The sequence below is a fragment of the Gracilinanus agilis genome, chromosome 4, assembly GCF_016433145.1.
Source record: "Gracilinanus agilis isolate LMUSP501 chromosome 4, AgileGrace, whole genome shotgun sequence".
Lineage (NCBI taxonomy): Eukaryota > Metazoa > Chordata > Mammalia > Didelphimorphia > Didelphidae > Gracilinanus > Gracilinanus agilis.
In genome coordinates this window covers 210,059,376-210,077,253 of record NC_058133.1, presented here as the reverse complement: position 1 = coordinate 210,077,253, position 17,878 = coordinate 210,059,376, and the positions used below count along the sequence as shown (strand labels likewise).

General features: G+C 44.0%; 1 protein-coding gene across 1 annotated transcript; it reads right to left on the bottom strand.

The window, feature by feature from the left end:
- Positions 1–6: 6 nt before the first annotated feature.
- Positions 7–11,090, bottom strand: FDXR (ferredoxin reductase). Its single transcript, XM_044671647.1, has 12 exons — positions 10,945–11,090; positions 9,971–10,068; positions 5,402–5,497; positions 5,031–5,153; positions 4,571–4,684; positions 3,884–3,985; positions 3,486–3,593; positions 3,220–3,304; positions 2,887–3,077; positions 2,458–2,629; positions 1,067–1,237; positions 7–181 (listed from the first exon to the last, which is right to left on the bottom strand). Exons 1-12 carry the CDS (start codon positions 11,024–11,026, stop codon positions 51–53), a joined length of 1,473 nt encoding a protein of 490 aa, XP_044527582.1. The 5' UTR covers positions 11,027–11,090; the 3' UTR covers positions 7–50.
- Positions 11,091–17,878: the final 6,788 nt, after the last annotated feature.

Here is a 17,878-nt window from a genome sequence, read left to right as displayed (position 1 = left end):
TCCCTGCATCACTCAATCCACATTTTGGGGCTTGGGCCAGAACTGAAGAGTCAGTGTCCTATCAGCTGCAGCATCTGTTGAGGATCCACCAGTTTTTCCCGAGGCTTCCCAGCTGCCTGGCCCTGAGCCACCTCTTCTGCATCCAGCTTCTCCCAGTCCTCAAAGGAGACAGGCTGGACTCCTGGGGTAGGGGAAAAAAAAAAGAGAGGACCCAGGTCAACCCTGCCAGAACTGCCCCAATGATCCACTTCCACATTTCCTTTCTGCCTCTGCTCCCTCATACCAGCCTGTGCAGAACAGAATCTCCCACCCACCTGCCCCAAATAACTATTTCTGCTTCTCCCAGCTCCAACCCTGACCTCTATTCCTCTTCTCCTACCCCTCTTAGCCAAGAGTTGCCAAATCTTGCCATATATTCTCTACAACATCTGACTTCTTGCCCAAACTATAGCAATGGTCTCTAGCACACAGTAGGCTCTTAAAAAAAAAAAAACAAGGCCTAACCCTTATCTTCTGTCTTAAAATCTATACCAACTATAGTTCCAAGGCAGAAAAGTGGTTAAGGGATAGCCAACTGAGGTTAAGTGACTTGCCCAGTCTTACAGCTAGGAAGTATCTGAAGCTTTGAATTGAAAACAGGTCCTCCCATCTCCAAGCCTGGATCTGTACCCACTGAGCCATCTACCTTTCTTTCTTCTTTCTTTCTTTCTTTCTTTCTTTCTTTCTTTTTCTTACCTTTATCTGCTTTCTTTTAATCAATACTAACTATGGATTTCAAGACAGAAGAGTAGAAATTGGGATTAAGTGACTTGCCTAGGGTCACATAGCTAGGAAGTATCTGAAGATAAACCCACTTGATTGAGCCTTGCTCACTACCTCAATGCAGAACCTTCACTATTCTCAAAAGAGTAAAGGATTTCCAGAAAAGAGACTGATTCTGGCTTTGGTTCATCCTCTCTTCCATGCTCCTTTACTTCCCATAGTTTTTCTCATCCTCCCAGCCTACTGACTACAGCCTCTACATCAAATTAGGCAGGCTCCTTATGTCTACTTTCAGGGGCAGTACCTCGATTTTTGAGTAGAGGCTCTATGCTGGAGTAGCCCGGCTTGGGGCCAACGGGCAGCACTCCCTCCTCAAGGTCTTGGAGCAGGACCTGGCCAGTGAGGAATCCGTCATTCATGGTGGTGGCGATGACACCTGAGGGACCTCGCTTAACCCAGCCACTGCAGTACAGCCCTAGGGACAGGGAAAAAAGGGAGCAAGCAAAGCTGAGGTCAGGGGTCTGGGCACATGTCCAACAGTCCTGCCTCCACACAGATACAACATCTGCAACAGCTGGGCTCACTCTGGCATTCAAAGCCCTATGCAATCTGGTGCCACCCTACTTTATCTTGTACTCCCTGGCTCCTAGGCTCCTACTCTGCACTCTAGTCAAATGACTGCCTCCACTTTATACAGTCTCCCCATCTTTATGCCTTTCCTATGCTGCCTCTGCCACCTGTTGGACTCTTACTCTCTCCTCCCTCTCTTTAAAAAATAAACTCTTACCTTCTGTCTTAGAATCCATACTAAGTATCAGTTCCAAGGCAGAAAACTGTCAAGGCTAGGCAACTGGGGTTAAGTGACTTGCTCAGAGACTCACAGCTATGAAGTGTCTGAGGCCAGATCTGAATCCAAGTCTACCCAGCCCTAGGCCTGGCTCTCTATCTACTGAGCCACCTAGCTGCCCCCTCCTGTGTTATTTGTATGTCATATACTCTAATCTACCATTTTCCTCTAAGAGGAAAGGGTGGGTCAGTCAATCAAAATACAAATACAAGCAAAAACACAGTCTTGATCCTCAAAAAGGTTATGTTTGAATATAAATATTACATAAAAGGAAAATATTACATACTAAATATCATTTATAATAAAATTAATACATAAAATATTACATAAAAGGAAGTCTATCTCACCAGTAGCTACCTAGAAGTATTCTGCTTAAATATTTGCTGAATTTAATTTTGTCTGTCCCCGTCTATCTCCAAGTGTTTCTAGCCCTGTCCTGTGGCTCTTCTCTCTTCCTACATAAAAGTGTTTTCCCTCCTCCTCTTTATATTCCCTCCCCTCCTCTTCATGTGTCTACATGCTTCATTCCACAGTGACTCTCCCTAGGAAATACTCATACAACCTCTCTCTCCTCATCTCCTTGAAAAAAACTTTTCACAGATATTTGTTTACAAATATTTATTTTACATTTACATTTCCCAAAATATCCCTTCTCCATTCCCTTGCCAAAAAGCTATTCCCTGTAACAAAGACTTTTTTAAAAGAGAAAAAAACAGTGTAGCAAAACTAAGTGATACGTTGAAAAAATTTGACTTTAGAGTGCTCCATACCCATTGTCACCCCTTCAGTACCTTCTCACACCTCTTTCTCTCTCCCACTTTTAAACCGCCAGCTTCACACACACATACCTGGGACCCCCAACACACGACCATTCCTGTTGGGGATAATTCCAAGCTTGGGATCAAAGGGCACAGTGGGGTCAATTGGAAGACTTTTGTAACCAACACTGCTAAGCACCAGTCCACATGGCACATCCTCTACCACCCCTGTGGGCACTGCTTGAGCATTTTCACCTGAGCCCTGCAGGAAATAAGAAGGACATGGCATGACAAGGGCTGAGTGGAATGTGCAGGCAAATAAATGAGATGCCCACAGCACACTTCACCTAGGAACTAGGTGCAGACTTAAGACTCACAGTCAGAACCAGTGTAAGGAGCTGGCTGTCAGTGTTTTATACCTCATTCTCCCCATTAAGGACTTCCAAGAGGCCCAAGGAAAACTAAGGATCTCCTATAAGTAGGGTGGGAAGGGGAAAGCTGAGGCCCCTCTCTGCTCACCTCCAGTCTCATGACAGCCAGACGGATCCCAGCAACTTGCCCTCCATCTGGAGAGGGCAGCACCTCTTGCGGACTGCGTAAGAAGCGGAGGCCCCAGGCTCGAGGGACTTCAGCTTTCTCATCAGCCTTTGGTGGCTTTAGAGCTGTTTGTACCAGAAGCTCCATTAGCCGCTTCCGTGGACGGGGGGCCTCTGCCAATAACAACAAAGATTGCTCTGAGATTGCTTCACTTCTGCAGGGCCAAAACCTCAACTTCATTCCAACTGGGAGAGGCAACTTCCATCCTGGAGCTCAGCTTCTCTCTTGGACTCTCCCTGCTCCAATGCCTCTTACCTTTGATCAAGTCTTCCAGGCCTTCAAAATCTGCAGGATCCAAAAGGGGCTGGCTTCTAGGTAGCTGAATCATTTCCCGGAGTTCCTGGAAGTCATTAGGAACACAAAGGGTCATTAGGAATGTGTTGGGTATCAAGGGAAAAGAAAGAGCAAGGTCTCAATTCCCTGAGACCAGCACAATCCCATTCTTTGGGGGGGGGGGTAGGGGGAGAAGGTAACATTTGAGTTCCTCTGAACGATATTTACCAAGCCCCAGTCCTTCTCACCTTGATGGTAAAGGCTACCTGAAGGGGTCCCCTTCGGCCCACGATCCATACCCTTTTCACTTGGCTCTGTCTCAGCGCTCTCAGTGCTTCTGCAGTGATATCTGTTTTCTGAAGGACAAAAAGACCCTTGAAGATTTCTGGGACTGGGAATAAGGGTTAGAAATCCCTTCCATTTAGCTTCCGGAACCTTAGAGAATCAACAGGTTGGTCAGAAATTGCACCACCACTTGTGGTCACAGCCCATATTGTATCCAACTCAAATTCAGGGCAGAAAGTTCCTTAGAATACAGGCTAGTTCTCTAACTCTTCTTTCTATAGAAGGTGAAGCTCTCCATGACACAAAGGCAAAGATGAGACCCAGGGAGGGGCACATTCCCTGTTCCCCCAACACTAGTCACCTCTAGGAGCTGTACTGGGGTCAGCAGGATCCGGGCCACATCCAGAGCCACATTCCCTTGTCCCAGAATCAATGCAGTATCACAGTTCAGGTTAGGTGCCAGCTGAGGGGGAAATGATTCAGAGAGAGGGACTTTGGCCAGGCCAAAGCTGGTGCCTCCTTGCCCACTCCAGTCCTCTCTCCTTGAAGGTCCTGGATTCCCCTTTGCCTGCCACAGGTTCACCATCCTTCTTCAGACTCTATGCCCTGATTAAGCTAGTTTTATTCCTTTTCCCCCATAAATCATTTGCCTATTTCCCCTCTGAGACTGAGTTTACCAGCTAGTGTATCAACCCAATCCTCATTGCCAATTTATATCCTTCTTTAGAGCCTGTCCCATCCTCTAAGAGGCCTTCTTTGTGAAAATCACACCCCTCTGATCAAGCCTCTTCCCTCAATGTCCTCTCTGTACTTTAGGCACTCAGTTTTCTCTGTCTTTCTTATGTGGCTGGCTAATTTTTCCCTTTAGATTGAGAGATTCACCTCCTCCACCTCCCCCCTAAGCACCCTCCAGCATCCCCATTTCTCTTTCCATACTTCTTCCCCAGTCCAAACAAAGTGGAGATGGTCACTGGCTACATCTGGCCTTTGCCTACGAGCTACATCCCCCAAGAAGTCTGCAGGCATGTCTTTTCCCTCCAACACTCACCTTATGGTTCTCAGGTAACCCGTTGTACCAGCCCACAAAAGCCCTGGCAGAGAGTACACCCGGAAGTTCCTCACCTGGAATGCCCAGGGTCCGGTGATCCTCTGCCCCATAGCTCTGTAGAAGGAAATGTGTCCATGAAGGACCCCCATTACTTACTGGGAAGGTCAGATCAACTGATTGTCATATTCCCCTCACCCCACTGATATCTCCTGCTGTTCCCAGGAATAACTTAACCCTTTGAATATTAATCTATCACTCTAGCCCTTTGCAATATCTTCTCACATCCAAATATACCTTAGGCTGTTTGCATATCCTATTTACTCCTACTTTCCTTCATATCTATGACTTGTACCCCTACAACCACACTGAATCCCAAATGCCCCATGTCTCCAAATCTCTGTCCCCTTTCCTATTACGATCCCCTCTGAACTCTCACAAGCCACCCACCCCTTCTACTTACCAACACAACGGCATGGTAGGCGTCCCGAAGCTCTGACACGGATACATCCCTACCCACAGTCACATTGCCTCTGAAGGCACATCGAGAGGAGTGGGCAGTCTGGGTAAATGTGTTGATAACATTCTGCCAGAGGGCAGGAGGAGTGAGTGCCATGCGACCAACCATCCTTATGCCACCCTCAGTTCTATATCCTACGGACACATGTCAGGCTCTAAAGTCAGGAAACCACTATGATATCTTTGGTTGCTTCCTCTGGGGGAGGTGCCCTGGAGCATGACTTCCCAGGGAAAGAGTCAGTGCCCAGACAGAGCTCTTGCCTCTTTCTCATCTTGGCTTGAATCCTTGGGGACTCCCAGCCCTAGGGAACCCACCTTCACTTCCGGATGATCAGGAGCCACTCCAAAGCGGACTAAACCAAAGGGCACCATCTGCTTCTCATAGATGTCCACCCGAGCTTGAGGATGGTGCTAGGGAGAGATGGAAGCCCGTATGGTGATTGGAGAGTACCTTTGACCAGAGTCTCCTTTCCCCTTTCCCCATCAGAAGCAGAACTGGAATAAAGAGTCACTATATCTCTCTCCCAAGAGAATTCAGTTCAACAGGAGATTAGTAGAAGATTCAAAGACCAGGTCTTAAGACTTGGAAAGACTATAATAATCATAGCTCACACTGAGATAGGCTTCAAGGTTTGCAAAGCACTTCAATACATTATTATTATTTGACCTTCATGAGAACTCTGGGAAACAGGCATCATACAGATGAAGAAACTATAGCTCAGAAAAGTTAGGAGACTTGTCCAGGATCACACAGCTAGGAACTATCTGAAGTGTGATTAAATCAAGATCTTCACTGCTCTGAGACAAGTATTGTATTCCCTATACCAGTGATGGCAAACCTATACAGGTAGCCATTTTTGATGACACGCTGCCGCATACAGAGAAGTATGGGGCCACATGCTAAGGATGAAACATTTGCTGTAGTGTAGTGTAGACAGCCTGTGCACTATAGATGACAATTCTACCTATATTAATTTACCTATTTTGGTTTATTAAATACAGTTATGTATTACAATTGTACATTTTTGTTATTTAGACTATAAATATCGTGAAATTATGTTTTTTTTCCTCGAAGTGACACACCACCTGAGTGATGCTCATTTTTTTGGTGAATTTTGACACACCAAGCTCAAAAGGTTGTCCATCACTGCCCTATACCAATGGTGTCAAATTCAAATAGAAATGGGGGTAGCTGGGTAGCTCAGTGGATTGAGAGCCAGGTCTACAGATGGGAGGTTCTAGATTCAAATCTGGCCTCAGACACTTCCCAGCTGTGTGACCCTGGGCAAGTCACTTGACCCCCATTGCCTACCCTTACCACTCTTCTGCCTTGGAGCCAATACACAATATTGACTCCAAGATGGAAGGTAAGAGTTTAAAAAAAAATTCAAATAGAAATGGATCCTTGCAAGCTATATATTGATTGAGAAAACTATAAGTTAACATTAATGCTTTGTTGTATTTTTATTTATTTTGTTAAACATTTCCCAAATCACATTTTAATCTGGTTTGGGCAGCACTTTGGAGTTGTTTGACATCTCTGCTCTACCCTACAATGCCCTTAAAGTCTACTGGAAAGACTAGGGAGTCCAGTGAATCTATTTGCCCAGCATATACAGCAAGAGAAACTGAGATGTCCTCATGCACATGTCAGGAAAACTTTTTTTTTTCTTTGTTAGAGTTTTGGGAATCTCCGAGACATCCCCTAGGATCTAAGTATTCTCCTGTTCTGAAGCACAGAGAAGGCTTGGATGATGGTTCAGGCACACTGAGTAACAGAATGTCATTCTGAATTGGAAATTTAGCTCTGATGACTCCACCAGGAGCCATGCTCTAATACTTCTGCCCATCACAGAGCAGCAATATAGAGTATGCTAAAGCATGGCTTTTAGCAATACTATTTGTCCAGGCAAAAGTGTCAGCCATCACCCTCCTTCCCCTCTGACTTTACATCCAGTCAGTCATCAAGATCCCTTGATCCTTCCTTGACATTACTTCTCAAATATATCCTCCCCCTTTCCTTTCTCTTCATTTCTTTTTTTTTTTTTTAAACCCTTAACTTCGGTGCATTGTCTCATAGGTGGAAGAGTGGTAAGGGTGGACAATGGGGGTCAAGTGACTTGCCCAGGGTCACACAGCTGGGAAGTGGCTGAGGCCGGGTTTGAACCTAGGACCTCCTGTCTCTAGGCCTGACTCTCACTCCACTGAGCTACCCAGCTGCCGCCCCTTTCCTTTCTCATTTGTCACAACCCCAGTTTAAACTTTGTCCATTAACTACTGAGATGATTGTAATAGTCTGGAAAAGGTTGTCCATGATTTCCCCTCCTCTCAATTCCTTCCCTAACTATTCTATACACTGTTGCCAGATTAGTGTTCCCAATGCACAGATCTGATGAAAAGCTTCAGTGGCTTCATTACTGCCCACAGAGTTGAGTCCCAAACCCCTGATTCTGGCATTCAGGACCTTCCATCATCTGGCTCCTGCCTGCCTCCCTAACTTTCTCTTCCACTGTACCTCCATGTGAATTTCCTTCTACAAACTGGCCTGTTCAAGAGATCCCACAAAACAAACAACATGAAATAGGCTCAAGAGCACTAATTTACATGTGGAGAAGACACATGCCCATCCCTATCAGCTGTAATGGATGATATTATCTGAAGTCTCTTCCAGCTCTGACTTCCTATGACCCTAAGTCATGGATACCACTCATAACTGCTTTTTGACATTGCCCCAGCTAAGAATGCTCTCCCCAACTTCCTCTTCACTTATCTAAGTCCTGTCTATCTTTCAAGATCCACATGAAGCTCCACCTTCTCTGTTCAGTCCATCCCAGCCCCCAGTAATTTCTCTTTCTTTTCTCTTTATTCCATTTACTGTCTGCACCATTCATCTGACTTCAATATATTCTGCCTTGATCCATCATTATCTTTTTTCAGTTATTAAATTCAATATATAAAATTAATTTTAACTTTTCATCATGTTTTTCTTTTATAATATACCCTGTCACTCCTATTGGCCTGAGCCTCATGAGGCCTGGTCTATCTCTTCTTTCTTCATTACTGTGGCAGAGCATTTAATTGCTTAATTGTTAAATCCACTTTTACATGTCCTATCTCTAACTAGATTCTAAACTCCATGAGGACAGAGATCCTGTCTTGTATCTCCCTGTCTGTTCAGTAGTTAACACTGTGCCCTACAAAGTAGAAGTTTAATATATCCATGATTTCCCAAACCAAACCTTCTCTATCTCTTACCAAGACCCAGATTTATAATTTTCTCCTCAAAAAGGGGTTCAAAAGGGCTCAGAGCCAGAAAATCCATACTTAATTAAAAAGTCCAAATGCAAGGGGCAGATTTGGTGTCTCACTCAACTTGATTCCCCCCAAATTCTGGCCTTTTTCTTGTGGCTGCTTTCATTATCTGCCCCTTCTCATACAGTCAAGACTCCCCCTACCACATCAGAGAAATCTGTAAACGCTGACAATTACTATGAAAGAAGGGAAAACTATAAAGATGTATTATAGTCATGGTAAAAATACTAATCCCAATGAGTTCTAAGAGCTGCTTGTCCTTTGTGTCTAATTACAATATCATTCCCAATCCTTAGGTATGCCATTAGATATAGTTTTGGTTTACTTTTGAGCAAGTTTACATAAATATCAATAATAAACTCTGCTTATTTGTGCTAAAAAAAAATCTGATCCAAAGCATAGCCCATAATTTACTTTCTCCAGGTCTTTATAACCATCGCCTGACATTCTGGGTCTCCTCAGCACTCACACATTCTATTTCAACCATTAATTTACCTTTTTTTAACCTGTGTAAGTGTCCCTGACTATTTATTCCCCTGCTTCCCCAAATATACTTTAAGGCCCCCAAGGGCAGGGATTACACCAGCTGTTTCACCCATATATGCTCAGAGTACAGTATGGGGCTTCTTTCTGGACCTTTAATTATGCCATATTAGACACATCTTTACTGATTTCTATTTCCCCACCTCCCTCCCTTCTTCTAGCAGGGAGCTGGTCCTGAGGCTCAAGGGGAATTGGCAGCCTTGGGGCTCTGCTCACCAAGGCCAATGACTTCAGCATGAAAATCTCGGCCTTCACCTACAAAAATGAACCAGAAAAACATGCTGGGGGGGGGGTAGTGGAGGAGTTAGGGAGCAGCATGGTTTTAGTAGAAAGAGCAATGGCCTGGGGAGACCTGGCTTCTCTCCTCAGTTTTACTATTACCACCTAACTTTGTGACATTGAGTTATTCCTTTCACTTCTCTAGGTTCATCTGTAAAATGAAGGTGCTAGATTAAATGGTCTCTGTGGTCTCTTGAAGTTTTAATAGTCTATGATCCTAAGTTTAGGGACTGTGTTGAAAGGATAGAGAAATAGGATTAGAACGATGGGTGGCTAGGGGCAGTTCTGAGATGAAGGGAAAGAGATAGAGAAGGTTTGGAACTAGAACTAACTGCAGGAAGAACTGGGATGGTTGAAATGATGATAGGCTAAATTAGGAAACCTCTCCCTCATACTGGCCAGCACCAGGGGATAGGTGGGAATACCCTACCAAACCAGCATTAGCCAGGCAAGATGCCTTCCTAGAGACCCCAGGTGTCCCTCCAAGAGGGCTGAAAAAGATGAGGAGTATGTGAGAGGAATCCATAGAAACAGGATTATTAAGCCTATAAGAATCCTGAGAGTTCATATATTACAACATTCTCCTTTTGCATATGAGAAGTTTGTGGAGAAAAAGTGAACTTTACCATCCAGAATCTGGGAAATTTGTTTAAATCTTTCCATGAATAGGATGTTAAAAAGGCCTTCTGTTTCTTGACCTCTTGAAGGAACTGGGCAAGGGAAGATGACAGACAAGGAAGAGTTACATACCTTTAGTAGGTGTTGGGCAGTATAAAAACCAGCTGGGCCACTGCCCACCACACAGATGTGAGGGACCAGCTCTAGTGTAGAGAGAAGTTGGCGGAAACCTGGGTTTGGGGAGGGGTAAGGTTAGACACATCTCATCTTATGCCACAGATATCTATCTCCTCACATGCAGAAGTCAACTTCAACACTAACCTTCTACAGATCCCACAGTTTTCTCCTACTCACCCTTCCCTTGCAGCCTATCCTTTGTCTTGTCACTTTTCCTATACAACCCCCAGCCACTCCTGGACCTCAAAGCCCATGAAAAGTCAGCAGCTCATACAGGGAGAGCCTTTATACTTCCCTTCACTCTCTCTCTTTGTTTCTGTCCATCACACACAAATACATACAAGGCCCTAATAGTTTACCTCTCATCTTTCTCTCATGTACCCATCTTCCCTCCCTTTCCCCTCCTAAAAGGCTATAATATCTCAGCTCCAATATATTCATTCAACTTTCTTCTGTTCCCATCCTCTCTCCTATATTCATTCATTCACCCATTCTTCTATTTCACTTCCATTCCCTCCTTCACAAGGTTCTTATACTGCACCTCCACACATATTCTCTTATTCACACACACACACACACACACACACACACACACACACAGGCTTTGCTCCCTTACACACACCAAGTTGCCTTCTCTATGGCAGACGCCCTACACTGTAATTTATCATTTCCACAAGCCCCAGAAATTCTCTTTGCCCTTCCCCTTCTAAATGGGGTCCCCCTCCAAAGGGTCCTGATCCGAGGGTCAGTAGGCCTGGGCTCCAGCCCTAACCTAGCCCCTAACTCCCCAGGTGTGACGTCGGACAGGAAGGTCCCTGCACCTCTCTAGGACTCAGTTTCCCCACTTGCTGATGAGGGGAAAGGGGCCCTCTGGGTCTGAAGCCTCCCCTCCCCCGCCATTCCGCTCCCCATTGATGCCCATTCCGTACCTAGAGGGGTGGCAGCAGGAGAAAGCAGCCGGGCCCGCGGCCGCGCCGCCCAGCGCCAACAGCCCCAGCCCCGGGGAGCCATGGAGGGACAGGGAGAGAGGAGAACCTGTGGGATCCGAGACTGAGACCTTAGGGCCTTCAGAAGCCCCGGCCCATCCCGCCCACTCTCTCGTCAACACCCAGGCCCCGCCCCTCCCGTAGCGGACACTACGGGTAACCATCATGGCCCCACCCCCTTCTGGGTGGTGCCCCGTCCTAGAGCTCCACCTTCCGTCTTGCACGGCCCCACCCCCCACCCCAGCTTCCGGGAGAAGACAGGAATCTGATGTTACATAGGACAGCCTTAATGTTCATTTGCGCCAATCATCAGGAGGTAAGAATATGGGGGAAGAATAACTTCGCTGCCTCCAAGGGAAATTGGGCCCAAGGTAAAGACTTTCCCCGCCTTCTCTTTCTATGATTCGTTCTGAAGATCAGATTGAGCTTAGTTCCAGCCAATCCTTAAAAGGATACTTAGTACCATAGCTGGGTAATTAGTCATAGAAGGGCTGGGATGACTTTCCTTACCACTTTTTCCTCCGCAATTATGTAGGACTGGGTAGACTTGACTTTACTCTTCCCCCTGTCCCTCCCCTCCTCTCCATCCTCCCCACTTCAGGTTCAATCGCACATTACTACTTCCCAAAGTGGGGAAGTGTGCATGCCCTGTCTCTTTGAAGTATATGGTTTCTCAGAGCGGGAAGAGTACTTAAAGGTACCTTTTTTACAGATGAGAAAATTGAGGTATGGCATGCTTAAGTGGAATTCAAAGTCACATATATTTTGTCACTGTGGCAGAACTAGCACTAAACTCTAGGGGCTCTATCCATAGCACCCCATCTGTCCCCGTTTAGTGTAACGCTGGGGCTTTTTGGTTTCAGATAATAAAAATAACTGCCATTTCTATAGCATCTGGTTTACAAAATGCTTTCCTCTTTTTTTAATTTTTATTTTATTTAAAAAACCCTTACTGAACCAATATTATGTATTGGTTCAAAAACAAAAGAGGGTAAGGACTAGGCAATGGGGGGTTGAGTGACTTGCCCAGGGTCACACAGCTAGGAAGTGTCTGAGGCCAGATTTGAATGTAGGACATCCCATCTTTAGGCCTGGCTCTCAAAGAGATACCCAGCTGCCCCCTAAAATGCTTTCTTCTTAACAATCCTGGGAGACAAGTAACAAATATGCTAGTTAACTTCCTTTTACAAATGAAGAAACAGAATAAAGCAATTTAACCAAGGTCACACAATTAATCAATAACTTTATTGACCAACAGATCCTGTGTTAAGCTCTGGAGATAAAGCTAGTGAATTTCTGAGCAAGATTTTAACTGGACTCTGCTTAATGCTCAATTATCAGGAGCCAAGGGAATGAGGGGAAGCTATCCAGTATCAAAGTATCAAGATTTTTATTGTTTGTTTTTAAGATTTGCAAAGTAATTCCATTATCTCACTTGAACCTCACAATAAACCAGAAAGATAGGTACTGGAAATATACATCCATTCAATAGGTGAAGAAAATGAAGCTCAGGGATTTCATGTTCTTCCATTAAAGATGGAGGTCCTGTGAATTGATCCAACCATTATGGAGGACAATTTGGAACTATGCCCAAAGGGCTATAAAACTGTGCATACTCATTGATCCTGTGATACCACTACTGGGTCTATATCCCAAAGAGATCATTAAAAAAGAGGAAAGATTTGTACAAAAATATGTATAGTCGCTCTTTTTGTTGCAGCAAAGAATTTGAAACTGAGAGGTTGTCCATCAATAGGAGAATGGCTGAATAAATTGTGGTACATGTTGGCAATGGAATACTAACTTGGAAAAAATACAGAACTATTAGATAGTCAGAAAAACCAAGTCTTTAATCAGGATAGGGATAGGTCCAATATTTGGCCACCACACAGAGCCCAGTGCCAAGATCTACACAGGGCCTACACCCTGGGGATTCTGGGGATGTATACCTGGGAGAAGGCAACTGGTTAGATGCCAGCTCCTAAGAGGGGCAGAAATTAGCGATCAGCAAGCATGCATAGACAAACTGCAAACAGGCTGCAAAGAGGTTGCAGCCAGCCTCAGGGGTATAAGGAAGTGGTCAACTATAACAATTACAAAGAAAAGGGTCAAACTAAGAGCTGGGCTTCCTGAGAAGACTTTAATACAATGGGAGAAGCTTGTAAAACAAATAAAGGCACTCAACATTTTTGACTATGTCCACCAATCCCACCCACATTAGGGACCCCAAACAGTTTAAGGTCTATAGTTCAACCCAAAACAGGTGTGCCTAGTACTGTGGTTTCTCAAAGGGCAGAGGTAAAATTGAGGTGTCCAGATTTCATGTTGACAACAGGGAATGCTCTCCACTTCCAGAGAAAGAAGTGTCAGAGTAATTTTTAACATCAGTGTATTTATGGTTTTATTTGGGGGTTTTGGTTATGTAGGCATTTGTTCTTACAACGATGACCAATATGGAAATGTATTTTGCATGATAATTTAAAAAAGATGGTAGTCACTGATTCCCTAGCAATCTTCAGAAAACTTTTGCAAACCTTTCAGAGACTTCCCACCCCCTGAAGACCCGCATCCAATTTTGTAAAAAGGGAAAGGGGGGTTTTAGTAGGATATATTAATATTTAAAGGTGTGGTCACCAAGAAATGAAATAATCTCAATTCTAAAATGATTTTAGTAATTTATTTACAAAATATAAGAGAGAGTGGAAATAAGAGAAGAGGGTAGAGTAAGAGATCTAGTTTAAAGAACTAGACCAGGGGTCGGCAAAGTATGTCTCTCAAGCCATATCTGGCTCTTTTAAGGGCCGGATATGGCTCTTTCTGCATGAGCCATAAAGTCTATTTTTTTCCAGGCGCTTTACAGGAGCATGCACTGTTACAGGAGCACACACTGTGAACACTGTACAGCTCTCATGAAATTACATTTTAAAAAATGTGGCGTTTATGGCTCTCATGGCCAAAAAGGTTGCCGACCCCTGAACTAGACTATATACTCAATCCCAGAGGACCCATCTGGAGAGCCTAAAAGTCAATTAACAAGGGGCAGCTGGATAGCTCAGTGGACTGAGAGCCAGGCCTAGAGTTGGGAGGTCCTAGGTTCAAATCTGGCCTCAGACACTTCCCAGCTGTGTGACTCTGGGCAAGTCACTTGACCCCCATTGCCTACCCTTACCACTCTTCTGCCTTGGAGCCAATACACAGTATTGCCTCCAAGATGGAAGGTAAGGGTTTAAAAACAAAAAAAGTCAGTTAACAAGAAGTTTAGCCACAAGGGCTTTTCCTAATCAAGAGAGCCTCTGGGAAGCTGGTACCTCCAGGGAGGCTAAGGTAGTCAGCTTTCTTCACTCACCACATGTAGTTCTAAGGTAGTGGTTCCCAAACTTTTTTGGCCTACCGCCCCCTTTCCAGAAAAAAAATTACTTATAAAAAAAAAGTCACATACTGTCACCGCCCCCTTGCAGTTATTCACTGCCCCCAAATGCACCTGTGACCATCACCCCACCCCCCACCCATCACTGCAGCACCCACCAGGGGGCAGTGGTGCCCACTTTGGGAATCACTGTTCTAAGGTAAAGATTTAAGAACAGTCTCACCCAGGTCTCAGGTCCAGCAAGCAGTGTCTCCAACTTGAGTTCCAACTCCAAGAAAATGAACAAGAACCCACCCACAGGAAGTTGTCACTCCCTTTTAAAAGCGCTTCTTTTTTTGTCACTTCCTGTGCCTTCCTCTTAGTTTACATGTCCAATCACAACAGATAATTTGCTTAGGACTACCCAGGGGACAATCAGTCAATTCTGATTCCTCACTCACTCTTGCACACGTGGGTTACAGACTTCCCCACTTATGAATTAAGTGGTGATGTTTTCATCTTTGGTGATTAAATCTAAAGATGGACAGGGTAGGTTTAATCTCATTATCACAGGATCCCATTCCCCATACAGATCCCTGGTAGACATGGATCTCTTCTTCAGGTACTTTGTTCATCTAAATCTCTTGAAACCTTCAGAACCTCACAGACAATCACATCTTTTTGTGCCTATTCCCTGAAGAAACAAAGGGAACTAGATATGACTATGAAATAAACAGATATGGAATCAAGGATTTTCTGGTAATCCACCTATTCCATCTCTTTTCTATTATCCAGAGGTCAAATCAAAAACCAGGAATTATTGTTCAAATCTTGAGTTAGTTTTAATCATTAGCTGGGGCCATCCAACTGAGACCTTTTCTGACTGTCCATTATTTATTTAGTGATTTAATTAACCTGCTTCTACTTCTCCAGGCCTCTTATTGGGCTGCTGATGCACTTACACAATGAGTCTAATAGTAACTGTCAACATGTATATAATACTTTAAGATTTATAAAATGCTTTGCAAATGTTATCTCACTTGACTCCTACAATAATCCTGTGAGATAGGTTGCTATTATTGTCTCTATTTTGCCAATGAAAAAACAATAATGTCCAGAGTCACCCTACTAGTAAGGATCTGAGGCAGGATTCAAATTCATGCTTTCCCCCACCTCCAAGGCTATTGCTCTGTTACAACACCTTGCTGCCTCAATACTAATACTGCCACAACTATACTCCACGCCCATCTTCCTTTTAGAATGAAAGGGCTGCCCCAATCCTTTCCCCACTGCCATAAGAGTCTTGCTCTTGTAGATAACTTCTGAGATCAAAGATACAACTGTGAAATTAGAATGTTACCCTAAAAACTATGATTCCCAGCAAAACTACGATCCCCAGCAAAAACTACGATCCCCAGAACCCCACTCACTTCCTGTCGTTACGTGCTGATATAGACAGGATATAAATTGGGTGGAGTTCCGTGTCTAGCCTTTTTTCCCCTTCCTATTGGCAGCTTTGGTGGAGCGGACATTTTGAGCAGGTAGAAAACTTAGTCACATGGTTCTATTTTGTCAGAAAATAAACTTTATAAAAAATAAATATTCAACTTTAATTTAACTCTTACACAACAGAAGATCACTCCAGAGAGTGATATTCCCCCTTTCCAAGACTGAGAGAATTTCTCTAAACTTGAGGCTGAATTCCTGAGTTTTTTCTCCAAATTTTAGCACCAGTTTCCCAACCCCCATCTGAATACTTGCTGTGTTCTATGGCTTATTTTAAAATTATTTAAGCTGAAGAATTTCAACTGTTTTTCAGTCATGTCTGACTCTTTATTACTCAATTTGGCATTTTCTTGGCAAAGATATTGGAATGGTTTGCCAAATCCTTCTCCTGCTCATTTTACTGATGAGGAAATTGAGGCAAACAGGGTTTAGTGACTTTTTCCAGGGTCACATAGCTAGTATCTGAGACCAGATTTGAACTCAGGAAGATGTGTCTACCTGATTCCAGGCCCAGCACTCTATCCATTGTGCCAACTAGCTGTCCCACATCTTGGCCTATGACTATGTAGCCAAACTAGCCATACTCTCTACCTTGCAGCTAGTCCAGACTCCTCCAAGCTAAGCCTTTCATATGTCCTATAGGACAGCTCACTAGCCACTTGGGCTTTCTTTCAGTCACCTAGTTCCCTCCCCTCCCTCTCCCTGCCCCACTACCATCATTATACTTACAAGCTTTAAACTAAAGGATCACTGATGCTAGGTGTCACTGCCCATGACTTGTCCAGGGTCACAAAACTAGTAGGACAGGGATTAAGTAACAAATCCAGGACAGGAACATGGGGATCAGGGCTATAAGCCTAACACTCTTAGAGAACTCAAGAGATATTTCCTTTAACACCCCAGTGAAGGTTCTAGGAGAGATTTATAAGAGGTCACTGATAGGATGGCACTACTTGACCCAAATACAGGAAGCACATCCCATAACTACTAGGCCACTAAGCAGGGTAAATATCTAGAACCTTAGTCTTCTATTGTTCCGTTCCCTTCTTCTACAAAGCCAAACAGGATAGGTCACCTCTGGGCCTCCTTGACCTTTAGAGGAGTCTAAGACAAAGACAGGTCATCTTTTATACCCACTAAATGAACCAGTCTAATTTCCCTATTTTATGACCTTTCTTAGCTCCCTTGGAGAAACTGAAAATGTGTTTCCACCAAAGAGATTAAAGGGAATCCCTGAAGCCATCAAAGGAACAGAAAATAGCATCTTGCACAGAATGGGCAACTGAGAGATGCCTGTGCAAATTGAAGCTGAGACTGAAAGTTGTGCCTCATGTAAAATCTATGTGAGATTGCTTACCATCTCAAGGGAGGCAGGGGGTTGGGAGGGAAGAAAGGAGGGAGAGAATTCAAGAATCAATGTTCTTTGAAAAATGTTGGAAACTGTTTTTACATGTAATTGAGGAAAAATAAAATTAAAAAAAAAGTTGTTGGGTCGGTTTAGCCCCAAGGAAAAGTGAATTAGACGATTTGAGGCATGGAGATATAGCAGGGTGTAGCATGGGCAAACAACACCTTCAGAATTGTCTTTTAGTATATAAGGGGTTATTATTAGAAAGGAAATGCTGACTATTTGATCTGCATCACATCAGAGCTCAAATAAAAAGAATTTCCCATCATTTACAATAGGAGAATCTTGGGTTAGACCTAACTCAAAGATAATTAACTCCTACTAAGTTAATAAAGGGACCAATAGTGGAATCCCTGATGCTAGAGATGTATTCATTCAACTGGAAATTATTATTATTACTGTTATTATTTTTTTTAACTCTTCCTTCTGTCTTAGAATCAAAACTGTGTGTTGGTTCCAAGGCAGAAGAATGGTAAGCTAGGCAATGGGAGTTGTGATTTGCCCAAAGTTACCCTGCTAGGAAGTTTCTGAGACCAGATTTGAACCCAGGATCTCCTGTCTCTGGGCCTGGCTCTCAATCCACTGAGCCACCCAGCTGCCCCCTATTATTTTTTTTT